Below are 20,610 nucleotides of genomic sequence, written 5' to 3' on the forward strand. Positions count from 1 at the left end.
AGATTACTGCAACTCACTATCCCTAAGAGCTCGCCTTTCCTCTGTAAAATGTGGTTAAAATGGGCCAGAGGATTCAAAAGCTGCTGAGGAGAGACAACAAAAAGAAACAGATATGCACAAAGGATGTGAATTTGTTTTCTGAAGCTGTAACAATAAGAAAAGAGAAGTAACCATCTGGGCGAGCAGTTCCCAAAATATGACATAAATATCACCTGCAGTTTGAAAGCACTATTTAAATGACATCCAAACAGCCAAACGATGTTCACGCATGCCACTGGGACTAAATTTGTAAAAGCCTTCTATAGAGTACAATTAAGCTAAAACAAAACACAAGCATTTAATTCATCATAACTAGCAGGGCAAGAGCCTCCTCCCCAACACAGTATGCTCTGGCCACCCTACCTGCACCGGACTAACAAAAAGAGAAGTCTACCATACCTCACCAAGGGCTTTCATTTTTTCCAAGTTTCTCCAAGAGTCATGCCAAAACCATGACATCATTACTTCAGCCATGTGAGGAAAAAACCACACTTCTAGAAAGAAAATATAGCTCAGGAAGTTGTCATTGAAAGGAGAAACTTTGTGCTTGAATTGAAGAAATGGTAACGAGTGTTCCAGTCCCAGCCTGAAAAGCACAGGAGCATGGAGCTGGGAGAGCAGTACACACCTCTGCCTATGTCAGTCCATAGCTCTGTTCACATTTGCTGTCAGATGCCTGAGAGAACTCAACGTAGAGAAAGCTATTAGAAAAAAATATTATTACTTCATATTTACGTAGCACCATCCACCTGGCAGTTTTTAAGCAGTCGATACATTAAGTAACTTACCAAGAAAAATAAAAACATACATTGGCATTCTGTGTGATCAGTAGCTTATGCGTTCAGAGGAAAACCATTCTACTTTATCTTTATTAGAATTAAACTTTAAGGCCTGAATTTACTATACATTATTCACTGTTACATTTTAAATTGGCAGAGAGGTAATCAATCAGGTCATTAGCTCCAAAATGCATTTAACAGTACATTTTGCTAAGTTCCCATATTAAGAAAATCACAGAAAAACCTGGAGCTGTTAACATCTTTTTATCATTGGTTAAGAACTAACAAGTTAGGGCACTGTAATTGTTGTTTTGAAAAAAAAAAAAAAAAATTTAAGAAATTCCACCTTCCAGCTTTGTCACCCTGGACTATTCTCTTGCTAATGATGCCCCGTTAATGATTCTCCCTTATTTCAATTAGTCTGTTGAGATCTTTCTGAAATCATTTCCAGCTACAACAGGGCTTCCTTTTTGTGGATAGCAGCACATGTCAGCTTGGCACAGCTTTCCTTTTTCACAAGTGCAAGATGCTTCCTTGTGTTGATACAGGAAGCTATCAAAAACATACTGTGGCTGGATTTAAGAGCAGATTCCATGGCACTGGCCATCATTAGCATTTCTAGCCAGCAACATTATGCTGATCTGAAAATTAATCTTTTGGGACTAAGATTTAAAAAATACAGTTCACATGCTCACTGTGACAGAGCAATTCCTGTATTTTAGATACGTGGTCTCTCTCTCCTATGGTCCGCAGGATGAGGTGGCAGCGCACTGATTTTTATTGCTGGTGAACTCAAACAAGAGACTGCTCTTTATTAGACACAATGCAAGCACAGGCAAATATGATGGCTGCATCCGTTCAGTTCTGTTTTTCTTTTTTTAATGCATAAAATGGGTACACAAATTTAAGTAACGTTCAGACTCATGGCAAGTAGCCAACTCACCCCATCAGTAACATAAATGTTGGGCATTTTTGAGTCGGGACACCAGAGCAGTGAATCACTGGAAAAATCAGGGATTCATCCTGTCTCCTTTAGCAACAGGGAGATAAATTTTCAGAGGGGGATAAGTTTTCTGTTCTCTGAGGTACTGAATATTGAGCAAGGCTGGATATAAGAAAAAGGTAGATCATTAACCCAAGTAACTCTAGCAGCTCTTTTATATGATATCCCGCCTTTGTGGCTTCTTTATTAATCTTAACTGTTAGAAGACAAAACAAGTTAAATTGTGTGAGAGCATCCCGTGGTTTCTATATGTGCTCCCACAAATAAAACTAATACTTCATTTTAAATTAACTTTCCTTAAAGTTTCCCTGGCAGTTTCATATTTCTTCTATGCTCCATTTGCATCCGGTGTTTTCAGATAACTTACACAGCCAGGAGTTAAATAATATCTTGAAAATCCAAAGTAGAATTATGAGGCTCAATAGATCAGTAGTAAGTACAGTAAACACTTGACAAAAATACAAAGACAACTGGGCTCTGGAACCAGTGCCTTTTTTAACACCTCTAAAGCTTCTGTCTAATTAGGTTCATTTTGTGACAAACAAGAATGGGATTAGATCAGCATTACTGTTATTATAGCAGCCACATGACAGAACTTAGATGATTTTATTTGTCAAGCATTTAATCAATTTTTAGTCCTGCACTGGCCTCTCATTTTCAAAGCTCATGGGAGACTACATGCCTTTCTCATGAGCATGAATCATCAAGTTCACCCATGTGTCAGAGTTAACCTACAGTGAAATTGCCATTTTTATAAATACTTTACAACATTTAAAAAATGGCACTATGTCTGGGAGAAGGAGGGGAAGATCACAGCCGATTCGTTCTCCCTCATTTTCCCTGGAAGGAAGAGGGGAGAAGTGGAATTCTGTATTTCAGATTGACACTTCATTCCTAACAGATTGCAATGTCACATACTGAAAACATGGTCAGTAAACAACAACTATAAGCCCCTACTTGTTCATATGACAAATATTTCACTGAAAAATGGAGCAACATCAAAAAGCTAGAAAACAAATGGTCATTCTCAGCTCTGTCAGTGTTGCAGCTGGTATTCACGCAGGTTTAGATTCATCCATGACACATTCTTCAGAGCTTATCCTAGGTGTCAGTTAAGCAAGAAATCTGGCTCCCGATAACCAAAGAGTTTAAAATCACCTTCAAACCGTGCGTAGAGACGTCTTATGTCTCTCTTGCTAACTCCTGAAAAATACCGCTCTACTTTTGTTTTGTTGTACACTGTTATGCCTGGTGGAATCGTGGGGTACGATACCAGATGGTCTATGCCGGCTGCTTTCAAGATATACGGAGCATCATCCTCCAGGGTTTCATGGTGTCCAATCACACTATACGTGATTTCACAGGGGGCACAAAGTTCCACATACGTTACCCAATGAATGATGTGGTCACCAAACTGAACATCCAGCCATCGGTGATTAGGGTCACCCAGATAGCGCACAAAATCCTCAAACTGCAGCCCTTTGGTCTCTGTGCGATTCTTCCTGTATTTACGAATGATGCCAGGAGCAATTTCATGCCGGTACCAAGGTTCAAATCGAGGATTGTGCACAAACTTGTCTTTAAATGCAGAAATAAGTCTTTCAAATGGATCTCTAACAATAAAAAACTTGAAGTATAAATTCAGTCTAAACAGGGGAAAGAAAAAAAAAAGAAATTAAATAATTAAGGAAAATGTTTAAAGTATTTTTAGCAAAGACTTACAAAATGTACATAAACAGACCACAGACACAGCAATATGAATCTTACACCACTTGCATAGTCTACCAATATTATAATCAATAGAACTAGAAACACAATTTCTGTCTTTTTTACTAACAGTTTTTGTATACAGTACAAAGTGGAAATAGTTCATCCTAGTTTTCACATTTTATTCAAACTGGAGGAGCTTAGTTTATCTCAATACATATAAACAGGAGACGAAAGATGCTGAAAAGATGCTGAAAGCTCCAAGTCAAAGATTTTTTTAATGCCATGTGATTAAGCTCAAGAAGCAAAATGCACAACGACATGGAAAAAGTGGTTTGGTGCAGCTAAATGCAGAGAGGGATGCATTTTTCACTGGCAGGTAGCTAGACAAATCACTGCTTAAGTAAAAAAAAAAATAATTCTGGTATTTCATTTGATGTTTTGTCATGCTTTCAGTAATGGCCAAGAACATTATTTTCCTGAGACCACAGTTTTCAACAGAAATTCATATTTTGTTGTGATACCACCAAGCTGTAATATTCTGCAGTCAGAGATTATCTGCAGGAGGAGCAAATTGAAAACAAAGTTTATTCCAGTAAATAGTTGAGAAAGGAAATCTGGACTGCAACCCTCACTGAAATAAGGGGATGGACTCTTTCCAGCATCAAGAGGCACTTGGATCAGTCTTCAGGTTCTCTTGACTTACTCCTAACCAGGCAGGGCTATGGGTCAGCAAACTACATCAACAGATCCACACCATCCCTCTCTCTCTCTCCACCTAAACTCTCTGATATTTTATTTCCGAATTCCCAACCAAATCCATGCTATGCATCTCCAGCACAACTTCTGTGGTGGGCTGACTGCAACAACCCAAATCATAACAGCATTCAATTTTAAATACCCTAGCTGTGGCTTACCCCCCAGGTGAACAGTCACTTTCTATGCAGGGCTGTTCACAGGGAGGCAGAACAGATCCACGTTCTCAAGAACATGGTGACAGTATTTTCTCACACACAACTATCAACACAATCAAGTGACCCCACTTCCACAGGCACAGCTGTAACAAATTTGTATTTGTACCACTGAATGCACCAAACCTTGGACTGACCTCTACTCATAGCTGACACCACATGTATAATGGGCTGACTCTTCAGAATGACTTAATACACACAAAACCCATGCAAGCTTACAAGTGTCCACTGTCATCTTACGTCCTGTTCTCCCCATGCTGCCACCCCTTACAGGGATTATATATGGCATAGGCTCTAGTAGGGATGAGAGCAGACCCAGGCAAAAATCTAGCCAAAGTAATTTAGAAGGCTCTACTGCAGAGAAGTACTTTTTCTGCTCTAAGAAGAACCCAAACAGGAAGATAAAGTGGTTTAGCTGAATGGACAATTCTCTCAGGCTAAGGAGCACTAACATTTTAAACCTATTCAGTTCAATCCCAATAAGTAAATCTGCCTGCAGTGATGTGTAGGCAGCAAGATTTACTCTACAAGGCGTCAGGGTGGACCTTCCAACAAAACTTCCCTTCTGAAGGTCAGCTATGTGACAACTAGGTATGCACTGAACTACACAAACCCTACATCCAGAGGGAGCTGGCTGGCTCACCTACCACCAATTACACTGGCGTTCTCCTTCAAAGCCAGTAGGAAGGTATAGTCACAGCAAAGTCTGTGAGGATAACAGAATAATGCCATAATATAAGTGGTGGAGCAGAAATCCCCTTGTCCTCAATTCCAGATGTGGACTTCAGCTGTAGTCTTGATTCCTCCTAACACCACTGACTCCAAACCCCTCCCACACCCCTGGGAAGCCACTTCTTACCGTTTTTTAATTTCAGAGTCACTGAAGGAGGACAACCTTGGAAGGCCATTCTTCTCATGATCATGTACAATATTTTCTGGGATCTCTTCTATGGAAGAAAATGCTCCTAGACAAATCAAAAAGAGAGAGAGCAAGTGAATCTTTCAAGGGAAAAAAAGTGAGTACAAGGAAGCATGTGTGCCTTTTGCTGACAGCTTTTTGTTTTATCTTTCTCTTTTCTGTATTTTTAGCATTTACAGTTACTATGTTTAAAACTGTTAAATGATGAGAGATTCTGACTGTTGAAAACTGTTAAAATTCTTTAGGGTATGCGACATCAAGGTCCAAGACCAAATGGCTTCAAAACTCTCAGAAAAGCACATTACGCAAATTTCATCAGCAATTATGTCTAAGCCTGTAACTCCCCACCTCAGTGTCCCCATTCTCTTTCCCTCTGCCCACACATACAAATGGAGGAAGACTTTGAGGATTAACTCCAAAGAAGGAACCAGCTTTTTGGCTGAGTTTCTACCAGCAACGAAAAATAAATGCTGTAGGCTGCTTTTGGAACTGCTTCAACACAAAAGCACTTTGCTGTCAGGATCCATGAAGTTCTTTTCACAACTGTGCTGTGCTGAAACAAAAATTCCAATCATACCATACTACACAGACTAAAAAGCACTAAAATTAACATAAAAAGTCTCCAAATATTAATTTCTGCAAGCACATAGGCTGACAAGAAAAACAATGTCACTAAATTCTGACGCATTTATTTTAAGATCCTGATCCTGGAAGTTTTTTTGACCTTCAGAAATATCTCATGTGGACCCCTTGGGCTTTAGGAGTAAGCCTTCACACAACAACAGCATTTCAGAGTACCGACCTGCAACAAGAACAGGGGATACAAAACAAGCTCTTTAGGTGAAAGCCTCTACAGCCTTCTCTGTTCCAGAACTGAAGTGAATAGTCCACACCACTCAGCTTCTCAGTTTTCTATTTTTTTTTTTTTTTTTGGTGGTGGTGTATTTTATTAATTTCAGTTTTCTAATTATATATTTCGGTACTCTGAGTGAATTACATGTGGACAACAGATGTCAGACTAGACAGCCTCAGAAACTGAAACTTTGCATTCATCCAGAGCAGAGATTCAGTACAAGCAACAGCAGAGTTAACTCCCCCACAGTACCACAGCTGCATTTCTCCATCTTGAACCTCCAAATACCACTTAGGTATGTAAAGTATTCCCCCTCAATTATCAGTCCTGCCTGCTGAAACTACCCAAAGAGGAGAAAGTTAGGTCACCTGCACTGGTAGTCTTCAGCAGCAGATAACTAGTACACTGGCAGCTCAAGGCAGAAGAGACCAGTGTTTATGTGGAAACAATTTTCTATCATTATCCAACATGCTAGAACTAGAAGCTCAAGGTGAAAAGCTCCTTGCTGGTTAAGACATGAGTTATCCTCCACTCAATGCAGCCAATACATCCCTGCCTGTCCTGAACTATTCTTTGCATGTTATCTCTGTTAAATTCTGATAAGAGCAGGTACTTCTAATGCACTCATACAGTTTCATATTTAGTACTTTCTTGGAGTGTGGCTTTCACAGGTATTTAAGACACATGCCCATACCTATGTGCGTGCGTATCTTTGCTAGATTTTCAGCTCCCATCTGTATATCAGAGTTGAAACTAATACTAAAGTTTTTAAAGACATACTCCTTGCTACAAAAGCTTTGCTGAGGGACACAGTTCCTTTGCCAGTTTGTGACTGTTTCCTTCTGGGTGTGCAAACTAGTTCACACAAAGTAAAGAAAACATAAAAACACAAGTGCAGAGCTGGGTGTTCGCAGGGTGCTTCTAACAAGAAAGCTGGGTTTACAACATTCAGGTTTTGCCCACATCTTGGTGAGCTATGCTACCTGCAAAACCACAGAAGGACCTCAACTGACCTGCCTATATGTAGCAAATTCACAGCCCTGGTTCACAGACAGGCAAGACTGTCTCCTGTCAAACACGGGTGTGTTACGTTAAATACGATCACGTTAAGTTTATGTGCACAGGTACAGTAGAAAACGTTAAGGAAATGAGTTATTTTTATTGGCATACCAGGTTACTAGAAGAGGATGGTAAGCTACATATCCACAGGCAACGCTCACCTTGTAGATCGTTTTTCAAACGCATTAGTCCCTTTACTCCTTCTTTTAGTCTTTTATACCTTTGTTGACCAAACTATTGCCTTAAGCACCTCAGAAATCTTCGTAACTGCTATGATGGCTCACTGATAGCACATACACAAGATTCAGCAGTACAGACCAATAGCAGCTGCCAAGTTTTAACTAGCCTCCTTCATGGCTAAAAAATGCTAGTTAAAAGTCAGTGTCCCCAAGTCAGAAATTTTATATTATTGTTTCTTAGGGAATTGTGATACCTTGTAATTTACTTGTTTCAAATTCTATAAATTAGTGCCACCCCTTCAAAGATAACAAATCTACCTATCACATGCATACGGGTACTCTTTCATAACTCAAATCACTTTTAAGCTAAGTAATAAGTATTTATTTTCACAGAAAGAACAGGTGTATTTTCTTTAAAAGGGATGTTTTGAAAGGACTAGGAGCAACTGTGAAGAACGAAAGGCTGAAATTAAGTATCAGTGCACAGAAAAGCAAAAAGAATCCATTTTTGTGTTGTTCCAGTTGGACCAATTCTGTTCTTTCCTCCTCCTCCTCAAAGAAACCCACGCACCCACAGCAGAGTAGATACCATTTAAAACGATCAAGACTTTTTTCCACTGAGTGTTGCCCACTTTTGGCGTCTGACAAAACAGGATCTTGTGCTTGTCACACACAAATATTCGGTCCAAGACGAATTTGGAAACTGCAGTGTGAGAGAGATTTCTCAATGCAGCGTCTCTGCAGACATTCCTGAGAAGCTCAAGTCTTTCCATGTGAACGAGGGGTTGGCGGATCAGATTTCCAGAAAAAGCTTTTCCAGTTGGCTTTATGAAATGCAGAGGGGAAAGAAAAAAAAAAAGTGCAAGAATTTAGTTTTCAGATCAAATTCTAAAGTATAAAAATCCCCAAACTGTGCATCCTAATGACTCCCAAATTCACAATTAAAGCATTGCTATGTATTAACTAAAGGAGTAGCAGAGTTTCCTTCCCGTGCTGCTGCTGTACACCTTGGTTCGACTCTCAAGTCATTACGTAGTAGTAGACAGTAGTAAGAGCTTTTCCATACAACAATTTAAGTCCACTGCAGAGCAGCAGGGTCTTATCTGTGTGGATAAAACATGCCTTGACCAAATACTGGAACTCCCACAAAACTTCAACAGCCAGTAAGAAAGCTTGTGAGGGGTTGGGACAGAAATTTCAACAGAAATTAAGCTTTAATCTCCAAGAAGATGGGGCTTAGGGATGCTGACCCATCTGGCTGGGAAGGAATAATTTAGGATAGAAGTTCTGTGTTGCTTTCTAGCACCTCTAGGCATTCAGTGTTTTCATTTCCCAAGCTGCAACAAAATTAAGCGGACAAAAATTTACACAATGAGCATCAGTGCTTACTGTGGCAAATAAGAGAAGTAGGCAGGACTCCTCTCCCCAAAAATGGATGAACTGCTTGTTATGTCTCATTTTTCCAAGACTAAGACAGGAACCACAACCACCTCCGCCTCAGGATTAGTGGGGAGAGAGGAAAAAGGAGCTTGTCTTATTAACAGGTGATGGGAAATTTTAAATTTCTACTGACAAATCTTCCTCCTTCCACTAAATGATTTACACAGCTGGCAAGCCCCAATATCAATACAGACTAGGGGACATACTGATTGAGAGCAGCCCTGCAGAGAAGGACTTGGGGATACTGGTGGAGGAAAAAATTGGATATGTGCTGGCAATGTGCACTCACAGCCCAGAAAGCCAACTGTATCCTGGGCTGCATCACAAGCAGTGTGGCCAGCAGGTCAAGGGAGGGGATTCTCCCCTTCTACTCTGCTCTGGTGAGACCTCACCTGCAGTACTGCGTCCAGCTCTGGGGTCCTCAGCACAGGAGAGACATGGACCTGTTGGAGCAGGTCCAGAGGAGGGACACAAAAATGATCAGAGGGATGGAACACCTCTCCTATGAAGACAGACTGAGCAAGTTCGGGTTCTTCAGCCTGGAGAAGAGAAGGCCTCCAGGGAGACCTGTTTCTGGCCTTTCAATGCTTACAGGGGGTTTATAAGAAAGACAGAGACTTTTTACCAGGGCCTGTCGTGACAAGACAAGGGGTAATGGTTTTAAACTGAAAGAGGGTAGGTTTAGGTAAGATAGAAGGAAGAAATATTTTCCTATGAGGGTGGTGAGACACTGGAAGAGGTTGCCCAGAGAAGCTGTGGATGCCCCATCCCTGGAAGTGTTCAAGGCCAGGCTGGATGGGGCTTTGAGCAACCTGATCTAGTAAAAGATGTCCCTGCCCACGGCAGAGGGCTTGGAACTAGATGATCTTCAAAGGTCCCTTCCAACCCAAACCATTCTGTCATTCTATAATTTTTAGGTACAGCATCCAAGCTACACATGAAAAGGGAATGATTTTACTTTTTGTCTCAATCCTCCGTAAGGAAAAAAAAAAAAAAAAATCATTCTACTTTTTCTGCTTGTTACTCTTCTCCAATATTCCCTAGTCAGAATGTAATCTGAACAGCCTGACAGATTGTTTATCTGTCAAAACAATTCCTTTTGCATGCAACCAGCATTAATATTATTGTTCTGCATTTCATACTGTCAGGAAGTCAAGAGGGAATAGTTTTAGATCCAGAAACCTTATTATCCTCTTCCATACAAGTAAAGGAAGATATTAAAACTCGTTACACAGATCTGCCAGCCTTCCACTGAACAAAGTGTTTCTCCCAAGTATTTTGAGGATAACTTAAATTTCAGGTTTTTACATCCGAAAATAAAAAGTATCATGTTTATACAGAAACCTACCTTCCATGCTGCATCACAAAAATACTCTAAACATAAGATGACTTATGTAACCAATGGCAAAAAAATTGGCCTTAGCCCACTGTGCATCTAGTCTCAAATTTATATTTGCGTAAGGGATTTTTCAGAGTTTCCTTGCAAATTTGCAAGTACCACATTTGTTGTGCTTTATTGCTGAAAGCAGAGAACTATGCATCTAAAGGATCAACTGGTATTGAATACTATTGTGTTCATGTTCTACTTTGGAAAAATGCTGAGATGCGAAGCACAAAGAACACAAAACATGAAAAAGAAATGGAGACTGAAAAAAAGAATTAGAGAGATTGGGCAGAGAACTAAGAGACTAGACAAGACACAGGCTTGTCCTCAAGAATCACGAACCTGATGGCTATGGCAGGGAAGAATACAAGTAATCCAAAACTGGGTCATTATATTAAAAAGGCTAGCAAAAATGACTGTCCTGACTTGATAAAGGAGTACTGTAACAATTTTCTCCTAGAAATGGAAACACATTAAGTTGAATCATTCAGATGAAACAAGACAGCAGGTTACCATAACAAACTAGCTTTGTGAAGCTAAAATGAATTCTGTTGGCTCTATCTAAATAGAACAGTCTGAATAAATAATTCCTGTCTAGCAATTCCTTTTAACAACAGGAAGCCCTTAGTTAATCTCCTATTTTCTACCCCTCTTTAATACATGTAACCCTTATCTCAACAGTATGCACCTGGAATTCTTCAGGCCAATGTTTTTCCTCTGGCACATGTACCTCCTCCACTTTTGTCACAGCTGTCAGTATCAATGGCTCTTGCTTGGCACCATAGCCTAAAGAAGGAATAGAGATAAGAGCATTACAGAAGGTGGGGGGAAGGCAACTATTTCTGCTTTACAACTAACACAACAAACTGAACATCACTTTCTGTATTAAGGTTACAAAACATTAGGATTTCTTTCCAAATGGGAAGGTACTAGACAAGACATGAGACAGACTATGAATATTTTAAAGGATGTACTCTATGGGAATTTTGGATGCAACTTCAGTTGAGTTTTATCAAAGAAACATGACCATTATCTTTTATTTTGGTCTTTTTTTAAACAAACTGTGCAAAGAGACATAGAAATCATAAATCCAAATATCACAATTGGTAGACAATTGAGTATAAATATATGGACTTGACAGTAGGAGATTTTTATTTTTCGATAAACTTCCCAAAGCATGTCAAATAAAAAACTTAATCTATCAAGTTTCTCCCTCCCCTCATATTAGTAGATAGGTTTCTTCTATTGAAAACTCTTAGACATTACCAGAAGAAAAGTGTCATTAAGGACCACCTTTTATTTCTTTGATACTCTAAATAAACACCTCTACCCAGCAATAAATTCAAGATCCATTCTTCCTTTATTACTGGACTGATGGCCTTTCATGATGGACAAAAACTTGCTCCTTCTCATTAAGAAGTTCCTATTACTCATGCACCCAAGACATGAGTAAAAGGCTTAAACAAAAGAAAATGCATTCATTGAGCATCTGCTGGTTTTGTTCTAGCTGCTAAATACACACATCCAAATAAGGAAAATTTCTGACATGCCATATTTTATTAAGTCTAGAAGAGTTTCTCCAGAATTGACTATCCTGTTCAGACTTTCTCCAAAATTCTGTTGCTATATTCGAATTACTTCCCTTCATTAGTCCCAGTACAAACACTGGTTACCTCCAACACAGACATACACTTAACCACAGTCATGCCTTTGCAGGACTGGAGCTTAAGAAATTATACAATCTTCTGCTTGGAGAATTATTCAAATGGGAAGGAAGATTCAGCATAGACAACAACAACAACAAAAAAAAAGATAAAAATTGGCAATCCAAGAAAATAAAAAGCAAGTAAATGCAAAGGGTGTACTGTAGTAATTTTTTTTAAACTACATTTTAATCCTCCTGACAAATTCTGATGGAAAGAACCACTAAAAGAACACCTGAACTGGGAAACAATAGTTGGCATAGGATGAAATACTGGAAGATTTAACTACCTAACATAAGGCCAGTTTATTTGCAGATGTACTAGGGCTCAAGAACAGCTGGGGCTGGGGAGAGCTAAGTTAGCCTACAGTTCTCATCTGTAAGACTTGCTCAATAAATCTCCACACAGAGGTATGCTACTTAAAAAGGTACACCTAATATATTTATCCACTATCAAGCCACTGAAACAAATGGCACTAGCGATGTCAGCACTTCAGAAGTTACACATTTCTTCCATATCTTAGGAAGATGCAGAAATACAGATCTCTTAGGACTGCAAGTCATGACATCACCTTCACCCTAAACTCTCTGTAGGATGGCTTTGTAACAGTAGCTCCTCAGCAGACGGAAAACTGTAACATGCTGTCTGGTGTCATCAAATGGCTTAAATTCCTCATCAGCTTAATACCATCTGGGCTACTTAAGCTAAGCAAAAGCCTATAAGCTGTTTGTCAGTCAAACAGCAGAGGATAAAACTGAATGCAAGAAGCAGGGCAGAGGTGGCTAAGCTAAGTGCATTGCAGATGAAATAAAACTTTGCACAAGTTTTACATAATACTGTAGCCACATGACAAGCAGTCACAAGAGGACAGAAACTAGTGTCATGTGAAATGAACTCTTCGATTCCTTGTGAATCTCCTTTGTCTTTAAACACGTAATTGTGCTGTTGTTCTGCACGTGACTTCTACTCCTAGTAGATCAAGGTACTAAAACTGAGTGTCTTTGAAAAAGCTGGCCTCACAAGACAGTAGTGCCAAACATGATCCTCTCTGTTCTTAACCACCAAAAACAAGACATGATGTTAGTTTTGCAGACTTCTACCAAGAAAAGTGGAAACTGACTATCAGCACTATCGCTTCTAGAAACTTAGTTGTTCTATTCTCAATCCTACTGAAGAAGTGAAAACATGCCAAGAACTACTTTGCACAGAAAGAGTATTTGTGTGAAGCACTATTCAATTTTCTGTTTCACATCAAACATTAAAGTTGAACTTACCATCTGGGTCTTTAAAAGTCAATGTGATAAATTTGCTAGCAACCATGAACATGAATATCACCCAAAAGCATGCAGCTAGCAGCAGCCACTGGTGGTGCATGTTGTCAGGCATGAGCCATATAAAGTTGTTGCTTCCTGTTTGAAAGAGGAAAGATTGACACATTAATTATTTTTGTTCCAGTTTAGAAAAATACTTTCCATAGCCAAAATGACAAAACTCTAATATGTATGTGTGTCATAAAACATAGTAGTTTTCACTTCTTACTTTTTGTCCTTTTGGCTGGGTTTTTAACCAATGTTAAGGCTGAGGCAATGGAACTGCCGGCTGCTATCAAAGGAGGCTTCACTCCTTCACCCCCATGTACACAATCCCAGTCCCCTCCTTGTGCTGGCAATAGCACTGTCTGACTGCTTAGGGGGACAGACCAGCAAAACCCCCAATTTTTTTAAAGTGTAGTTTATTTTTCAGTTTAACTTTGCGAGACAGCTCATTGTAAGAAAGGAAGGGAGAATGAAGAAAGCTCCCCCTTGGCGGTAGCTCATCAGCAGATCAACCAAGCTGTAACATTAAGAGTATTCTTAGTTATCCCAAGTCAGTTCATGAAATGTAACATGGACTCCTCCCCTGCCCAGCCTACATGAATCAAGCTGGAAGCTACCGAGCCAGAACACTAAGCTTAACCTGACAAAATATTTAAATATATTAATGTCTCTTTTTATCTTGTCACTTTTATTGCCAGCAAAATATCAACCATAGGTTCTGGAAGATTTTTTTATTTCCACCATGCTAAGCACTATCCACATAAATAGTAAAAAGGGTGTCCTTGCAGCAGTGCCTACTGCTACAGGGATGTAGCTGCATCCCTGCAGGTAAGTCTTAAAGACAGGGCTTCCACAGGAGTGCAGGAAGAGTTACCCAAACACCTGAAACTGCAGATTTAATGCGCAAAGAAACCACAGGTACTGACTGAATCCAAGCAGAGTGAGGATGAGGATATTGCACAGTATTACGAACACATGGTGTCTGCCCTACCTTGCAGTTTTTAAGTTTGCTGGAGTGCTCTGAGCACTTCTTAGCTTGATTTTAGAAACTGTAATCCTCATAAATTATTTTTTATGGTTAAAATTTAAGATGCAATATAAGGAAACCAACTACAAAAAAGATTTAAGTCCCCAGCCATTAAGAGAAATGTAAAATTTTAAGATAAAACTTTTGCTGAATTTCCAACTTCTGATGGGCAATGTACCCAGGGAAACACTGGGGCTGACACCAAATATCTGTGAAAGCTCCATTGCAAAATTTAAGTCTCCATAACTTAAAAACCCAACAAAACCCTAAGAGCAAACGTCACTGCCTACCTACCAAAACCTGAGACTCCTCAGGCTTGAATATTTATCCTGCAAAAATAAAGCACCATTGTCTCAGTTGTTGCTGAAGAAATAAGATACCTGAGAGCCTGAACTCAGGTGCTGGAAAGTTCAAACATAAGCAAATGCTTCCTTTCGAGGACACATACAACACAACTTCAGAACACTTAACCAAAGAGGTTCTAACACAAAAATCTCATACAATGAGATCTTCTCAACAATCCTGTGATGTTTGTGCTTGTAGCCTTAGGAAGAACAAAAATGAAAAACACCCATGCAACTAGCGACGGGATCAAACTCAGTCCTAAAGTAGCCACATGCAACTTTAATCAGAGTCACATCTGCATGGTTTGTGATCACACTTTCTATACAGCCACTTGAGTGAATTGCCAGGGAATAAGAGAGGTGCCCTCATTCCCAGCTAAGATGTTAAAAACATGCTAGTTAATGCTTCTAAGCAAACTTTGTATTAAGTTTTTCGGTCATATACCAGTATTCCACCTGTTTCGTTCCCAGAAAGCTTCAATAATAGAAGTGAGCCTAGTTTTGATGTTTCAGCATGTCCACCTGCGACATCAGTACTACCGCTACAGGTGCTATTCACTTTTCCAACTAGCTTTTGCCTTCCAGCGATGCAAATGTTTCCAGGAAGGGTTCTCACTGTAGCTGACAGAAGTGAAACATCTTCAGGGTATGTGAAAAGCCTGTGCAAGCAGACAAGCAGTTCAAAACAGATTTGGGACCCTAAGAATGTATGTGAAATGGGTGGGAGAAGGAAAAGAACAGAATATCTCCAATTAAAAAAAAAATAATTCATAATTTTTAGCCAGAATGGCAGTGTTCAGGCCTGTTTTTGTCTTCTCAGTGCAACATTTTTCAGTTTGGCCTCTGAGAGGTCCTGTTTTTCTCCTTTCATGATTTCATTTTTAAGTACTTCTCCTAAAAACACTGCATTTAGGTATAAAGATGCATCAACTGTCTTTTGGACAATGACAGGTGCTGTGACCTTCATGAAGATGATGTTTGTCATCTCCCATTTTCTGCTGCAATTCCCTAGCTGCCAACAGAGCATGCAATGTCCGTCACTCTTCAACATCGAAAACTGTTGGCCAGGAAGAGCAAATAATACGGCATGAATTCCAGAGCACTGACCTCCTTGCGGCTAACTACTTCACAAGTTATTCTCATCCTACCATTGCACTAGTGCAAAACTTGCCCTAAGATTCATGTTGAAAACCACCAGGTCTCAAAGGTCCTCATTTTTCAGTCTGCCACAACATCCACCATCTCCCATTTAGAGCACTGAAATTTATCACCTTTGCCTTCAGAAATCACAATAATTTGGAAAATTTTCCAACTCTCACAGATGAGAGAAATGCAAAACAGGTGTCAGGACACAAAACGTAGCAACGACATTTTTACTTTTTGGGTAGCTCTGCTAAAACCATAAGAACGATTCAATGTTCAAAATACAATCAAACCTGTCTTCAAGGCAGTAGGCTGACAGAAGCTTGCAGAGAACATTCTGCAGGAGGAAAACCTCTTTCTAACTACCAGCCGCAGGCTTTTCAGAGATGTGATGAATGGCCTGAACCAGACCCTTCTGCCTAACCCAGTACATTTATTCTGCATAAAGAATGGTAGAAATGGCCTCCAACATTCATAGTATCCCTGCTAGTCTGCCTGCTTTTATAATGGTGATGGATGCACACCATTCAGTAAGGATTATTGATCTATATCCCCTTATGTAATTTACGTATTGGATTTCTAAGAAGTTGTGTTAAATGACATGGGAAAAGCAGTTTCTATGTATTCTGACCTGAAAAGCAGTTAGCACAGACAGGACCCTGTTGCCAGATCCTGTGCTCTAGGGACAGGAGAACAACATTTCAGCCAAAGACACCTACAAGCAGTACACTACTTACCTCAAGGACTGGACTTAGAGACCAGAAAGGGGACAGAATTGCAGTCACATCCATAACAATCACACTATTACCCTTCAATACACCGAAGCTGAGAGGAAAACATTAAGCAGTTTTGTCTACTCCTTTTTTTATGCGCACAGCAAATCTGCAACCATACTCATCGATGTAAGAGTCTTGTTAGAGGATTTGTCATAACATAATTACAATGGCTGGCACTGTTACTCACCTCTAGCATCCTAAACAAAACTACATCTATATCAGCAGCTCATTACCTATCTCAAGAAGCAGCATTGTTCAAAATCATATACAGGAATAACTCAACCATTATGCTCACTTAAATGCAATGACCAGTAACATTTTTGAAATAATGTATTTATGTTGTTTCCCTTTCTCTAGCTTCTGCTTTAATATTTTTATCATTTTCACATAAGGTAATCGCACTTCTTGTTATATCTCTGATCTTACTGCATTTCTGTTGCCTCTCCTGTTACTTATTTTCTAGTGAATACATGTACTAGCTTCTGTTTTTCCTCTTTAATAGTTTCCTTCAGCTTCTAAATGTGTTTTTTTTACTTTTTCTTGCCTAAAACATTCTTTCTTTACAAGTAGAAAAAACAAGAGAGCTGTTAAAGGCTTAGTCCATTTTCTCACAATGAAATAACGCAGGCATTTTTCAGGTTACTCCTTCTCCCTCTTATTGCAATTCTATACTTCTTAGGAGCACAAGATCCCCCCAAACCCTCTCTCCACCCATTCATCTGTCCTTCCCTCCCTGGGGTACTTACCCCAAAGACAAATGGTCACATAAACCTCAGATCAGCCACATGCCAGGTTTACACGAGCAAAAAAAATGGGATCGCAAACACACACGCAAACACGAACCAAAGATCAGGACACAAAGCGTGGCAGGCTTGACCCATGGCCCACAAGTAACCCATTACCTGGAAAAATCATTCATACTTTGCAGGAGACTGCTGTCTTCATGTGACTGATGGGACAAAGCGCAGAAGATTTAAACAACATTAAAACTCAGTGCACAGCCTCTGCTCTGCAGCTTATGCTGCTTGGATAGGGGCTCCTTGGCAGGACAGTCCCCGCATGCATCGTGAATGACAGCAGCATGCCAGTAGTCTCAAACTACCAACTGCTTGCCCATCAGCACATGACTAATGATGTAATTCGAAATGGAACTGGTAACGAAGGCCAAACGACAGCTAGCTGGGATACCCAATCCATTTTCATCACAACCTCCTTTGTGCCGTCTTAAGAGATCTGGACAATTTATTGCACTTTTCAAAAAAAACCTCGGACTCAAATCTACCCCCCGCTCCTTCGGCAAGCGGTGCGGTGCTCCTAAACGTTATAACGCGCATCACAACAGGCATTTCTGAAAGCTGCTCCTTTCCTGAGGCTTCCTCTCCTCCACCCCGGCGGCACCAGCAGGCCCACCGCCTCTGGAGAGCGGAGTCCTCCCTCGGCGCACACACAGTTCACCTGTCAGCGGGGAGAAAACCCACCGCCGGACCAGCAGCGCCTGCAACAGCTCCCTAACCCACCTCAGCCCGGGGCAGGCTCAGCTCCGCGGCCCCCACGCGGGAACGGGACCCTGCCTCCCCCCCCCGGCACACCCGTGCCCTGCTCGACAGACACCGGGTCCAGCTCCACCGGGCGCCCCGCAGCTGGGAACGGCGGCGGCTCCTCTTTCCCCAGCACCGGGGCTTCCCTGGGGGCTCCGTTCACCGCCCGAGGCTGGTGAGGGGAGGTGAAAACAGAGGGCTCCCCGCCGGGAAGCGGCCGTCCTCCGAGCGGCGGGGATGAGCCGAGGCGAAGCCCACCCCCCGCCCACAAGCCGGGCTCCGGCCGCAGGGACTTGGGCTGAACGGGCGTCAAACTTTTCCCGTTCCGGAGGAGGAAGCGGGGCGGGCTTCCCCTCACCCCCGGCAGGCAGAGACAACACGCCCCCCGCAGCGCCCGCCGCCTTCCTGGCCCGGACCGGCCTCAGGAGCTTCTCCCCCGCCGCTGCCGGTCGCCAGGCCTCCCCCCCCGCGGCCCTCCCCGGCCCCGCCCCGGGGTTACCGGGCCTCCCTCCCCGCCTTACCGGCCCTCCAGCGCCGCTCCCCGCAGCCTCGGCCCCCGCCGGGGGCCCGCCTCACTCGGCGGCGCGGCCGGCCCGCTCCAACGCCGGCCCCGGCTGCTGCTGCTGCATCCCCCCGCTCCCTGCGCCCGGCTGCGGGCGGCGGCAACGGAGGCGCCTGCCCGCCCCCGCTCAGCCCCTGCTGCTGCTGCTGCTGCCGCCCGGCCCTGCCGCCGCCGCCGCCTCCATTTCCTCCCGCCGCGGGCAGGCCTCGGCCTCGGCCGCGCCCCTAGCCCCGCCGCCGGGAGGGAGAGGAAGGTGAAGGCCTTCGCGGGGACGGCTCGGCTCAGCTGAGAGGAGAAGCAGCGCTGCGCCCGGCCGCCCGGAGGCGGGAGGGATGGAAGGAAGGCGGGCCGCTCCTCCCGCCCCGCCTCGCCTCGCCTCAGCCCGGCGGCAGCGGGGCGTCTCAGGCGGCGGGCCGGGCGCGACCCGCGGCGGGGAGGGCGGCGGTGGCCCTGGTCGGCCTCAGCCCTCACCTCGTCGCCCAGCCCCGCCGCAGCCCCTAGCCCCGGTCAGCCCCGGCGGCTTCCAGTTTTCGCGGGGTGGCTGGGGCTTCTCGGCGGGGCCCACAGCCAGCGCTCAGCTGGACTCGCGTATATATAGATACTCGTGTGTATGGGTGTTTTTTACTGTTAAACGTGTCTTTACTAGGTCCCTAACGCTCGTGTTTCGGAAAAAGAAGGCTGAAAACGCGACTTCTGTGCACCTGCAGGACTCCCAATACCCACAGATGCCATCAAAACCGGGTGCCGGTGATGGGTTTACGTTTAACAGCTATTTAAACAACTTTTGGGGACGTATCCCAGTGCGCGGCTGTAGGGGTGTGTTGCAGTGCTGAGGTGGGTTTTCCTAAACTCTGCAGAAATGAAGCTCAAACGGTGGAGCAGGGCCCCTCTCGATGGTGCCTGGAGGAGGGGGTGAGACTAGAGCAAAGCCACCCCACTTCAAAGCTCCTTGAACACTGAGGCGCTGGGGACACGTCTTCCAGTATGAAATCAGGTGATGCAACACAAAGGACAGGCTTTATCACCTGAGCCCAAAAGATGTGCTCCTGTTACCCGACCCAGCACAAAAACTGTCCGGCAGTATGTCCTCTTGTGTCTGGTCACCAGAATTGATTTGCCCGCTGGGAACTGGTAAATTGAGTGGGGGGCACAGGGAAATCCCATCTTTCAGGCAAAGAATCAGAATAAACAGCATCCTACACACTCTTGTTGATCAGCCCAAACTAGTCACACAGGCATGCTGTGTGAGAAGCCCTTGCTTCCAGCCTTCATCTCTTCTTCCATCTCTGCATCTTCTTCCCAGGTATGTTCTGTCCTTGGAAGGACCCACATAAACAGGATAATTTTGAGCTCAGTGATGGGAGAGGTGGGAGTTCCAAAATCCACGCAAGGAAGAAAACACAACTGAGATATCTTAAGTGGATTTTCAGGCTTTGGGGAATGATCCCTGAATCCCAGGCCAGGTGGTGTGATGGCCACGCTACGCAGGGTTGGCCCCCTCTGCAGTAGACTGTTGCAGTTCATGCTACACAGCGCTTCACCCTGGTTTTCCTATGAGATGTTGTGTGGAGAACATAAGACAAAATTGCCAATTATGGGATTGTGTGAATAAGTAAATACCTGAACAACATGCAGTCCTTTGAAGCTGATTTGCCACAGAAGACTTGAACCCTAATAAATTCATGCCCTAAACCCTAATAAAGTCTGTGAGGAGCACAGGGAAGTTTGCTGCAGGATCAGGGCCAACAATTCAAGACAGGACAAATTCAGAAGAGACAGAATTGTAGTAGCAGTTTCTGTTTGTCTCTGTGTGTCCCGTTACCAATTAATGAAAATAATTCAATGGAAGTAGAGTTTAAAATGCTTTC

General features: G+C 42.7%; 1 protein-coding gene across 3 annotated transcripts; it reads right to left on the minus strand.

The window, feature by feature from the left end:
- Positions 1–879: 879 nt before the first annotated feature.
- Positions 880–18,954, minus strand: CHST10 (carbohydrate sulfotransferase 10). 3 transcript variants are annotated; one of them, XM_069770084.1, is made up of 7 exons: positions 18,702–18,815; positions 17,545–17,591; positions 13,311–13,445; positions 11,022–11,119; positions 8,099–8,333; positions 5,359–5,464; positions 880–3,467 (listed from the first exon to the last, which is right to left on the minus strand). In XM_069770084.1, the coding sequence occupies exons 2-7, from the start codon at positions 17,555–17,557 to the stop codon at positions 2,930–2,932; spliced, it is 1,125 nt and encodes a 374-aa protein (XP_069626185.1). In that variant the 5' UTR covers positions 17,558–17,591; positions 18,702–18,815; the 3' UTR covers positions 880–2,929. The 3 variants fall into 3 exon arrangements, with proteins under 3 accessions (XP_069626185.1, XP_069626187.1, XP_069626186.1); XM_069770086.1 differs by lacking the exon at positions 17,545–17,591 and having other exon boundaries at positions 18,702–18,954; XM_069770085.1 differs by lacking the exons at positions 17,545–17,591; positions 18,702–18,815 and adding an exon at positions 17,389–17,409.
- Between the last annotated feature and the right edge of the window lie 1,656 nt (positions 18,955–20,610).

The sequence above is a fragment of the Haliaeetus albicilla genome, chromosome 25 (genome assembly GCF_947461875.1).
Source record: "Haliaeetus albicilla chromosome 25, bHalAlb1.1, whole genome shotgun sequence".
Taxonomy (NCBI): Eukaryota; Metazoa; Chordata; class Aves; order Accipitriformes; family Accipitridae; genus Haliaeetus; species Haliaeetus albicilla.

Coding starts and splice junctions, on each gene's coding strand:
- CHST10 (XM_069770084.1), bottom strand. Junction 8,334..11,021: donor ATTGGCCTGAAGAATTCCAG/GTGCATACTGTT, acceptor CATTTCATAAAG/CCAACTGGAAAAGCTTTTTC. Junction 5,465..8,098: donor AGTCTTGATCGTTTTAAATG/GTATCTACTCTG, acceptor TGATTTGTCTAG/GAGCATTTTCTTCCATAGAA.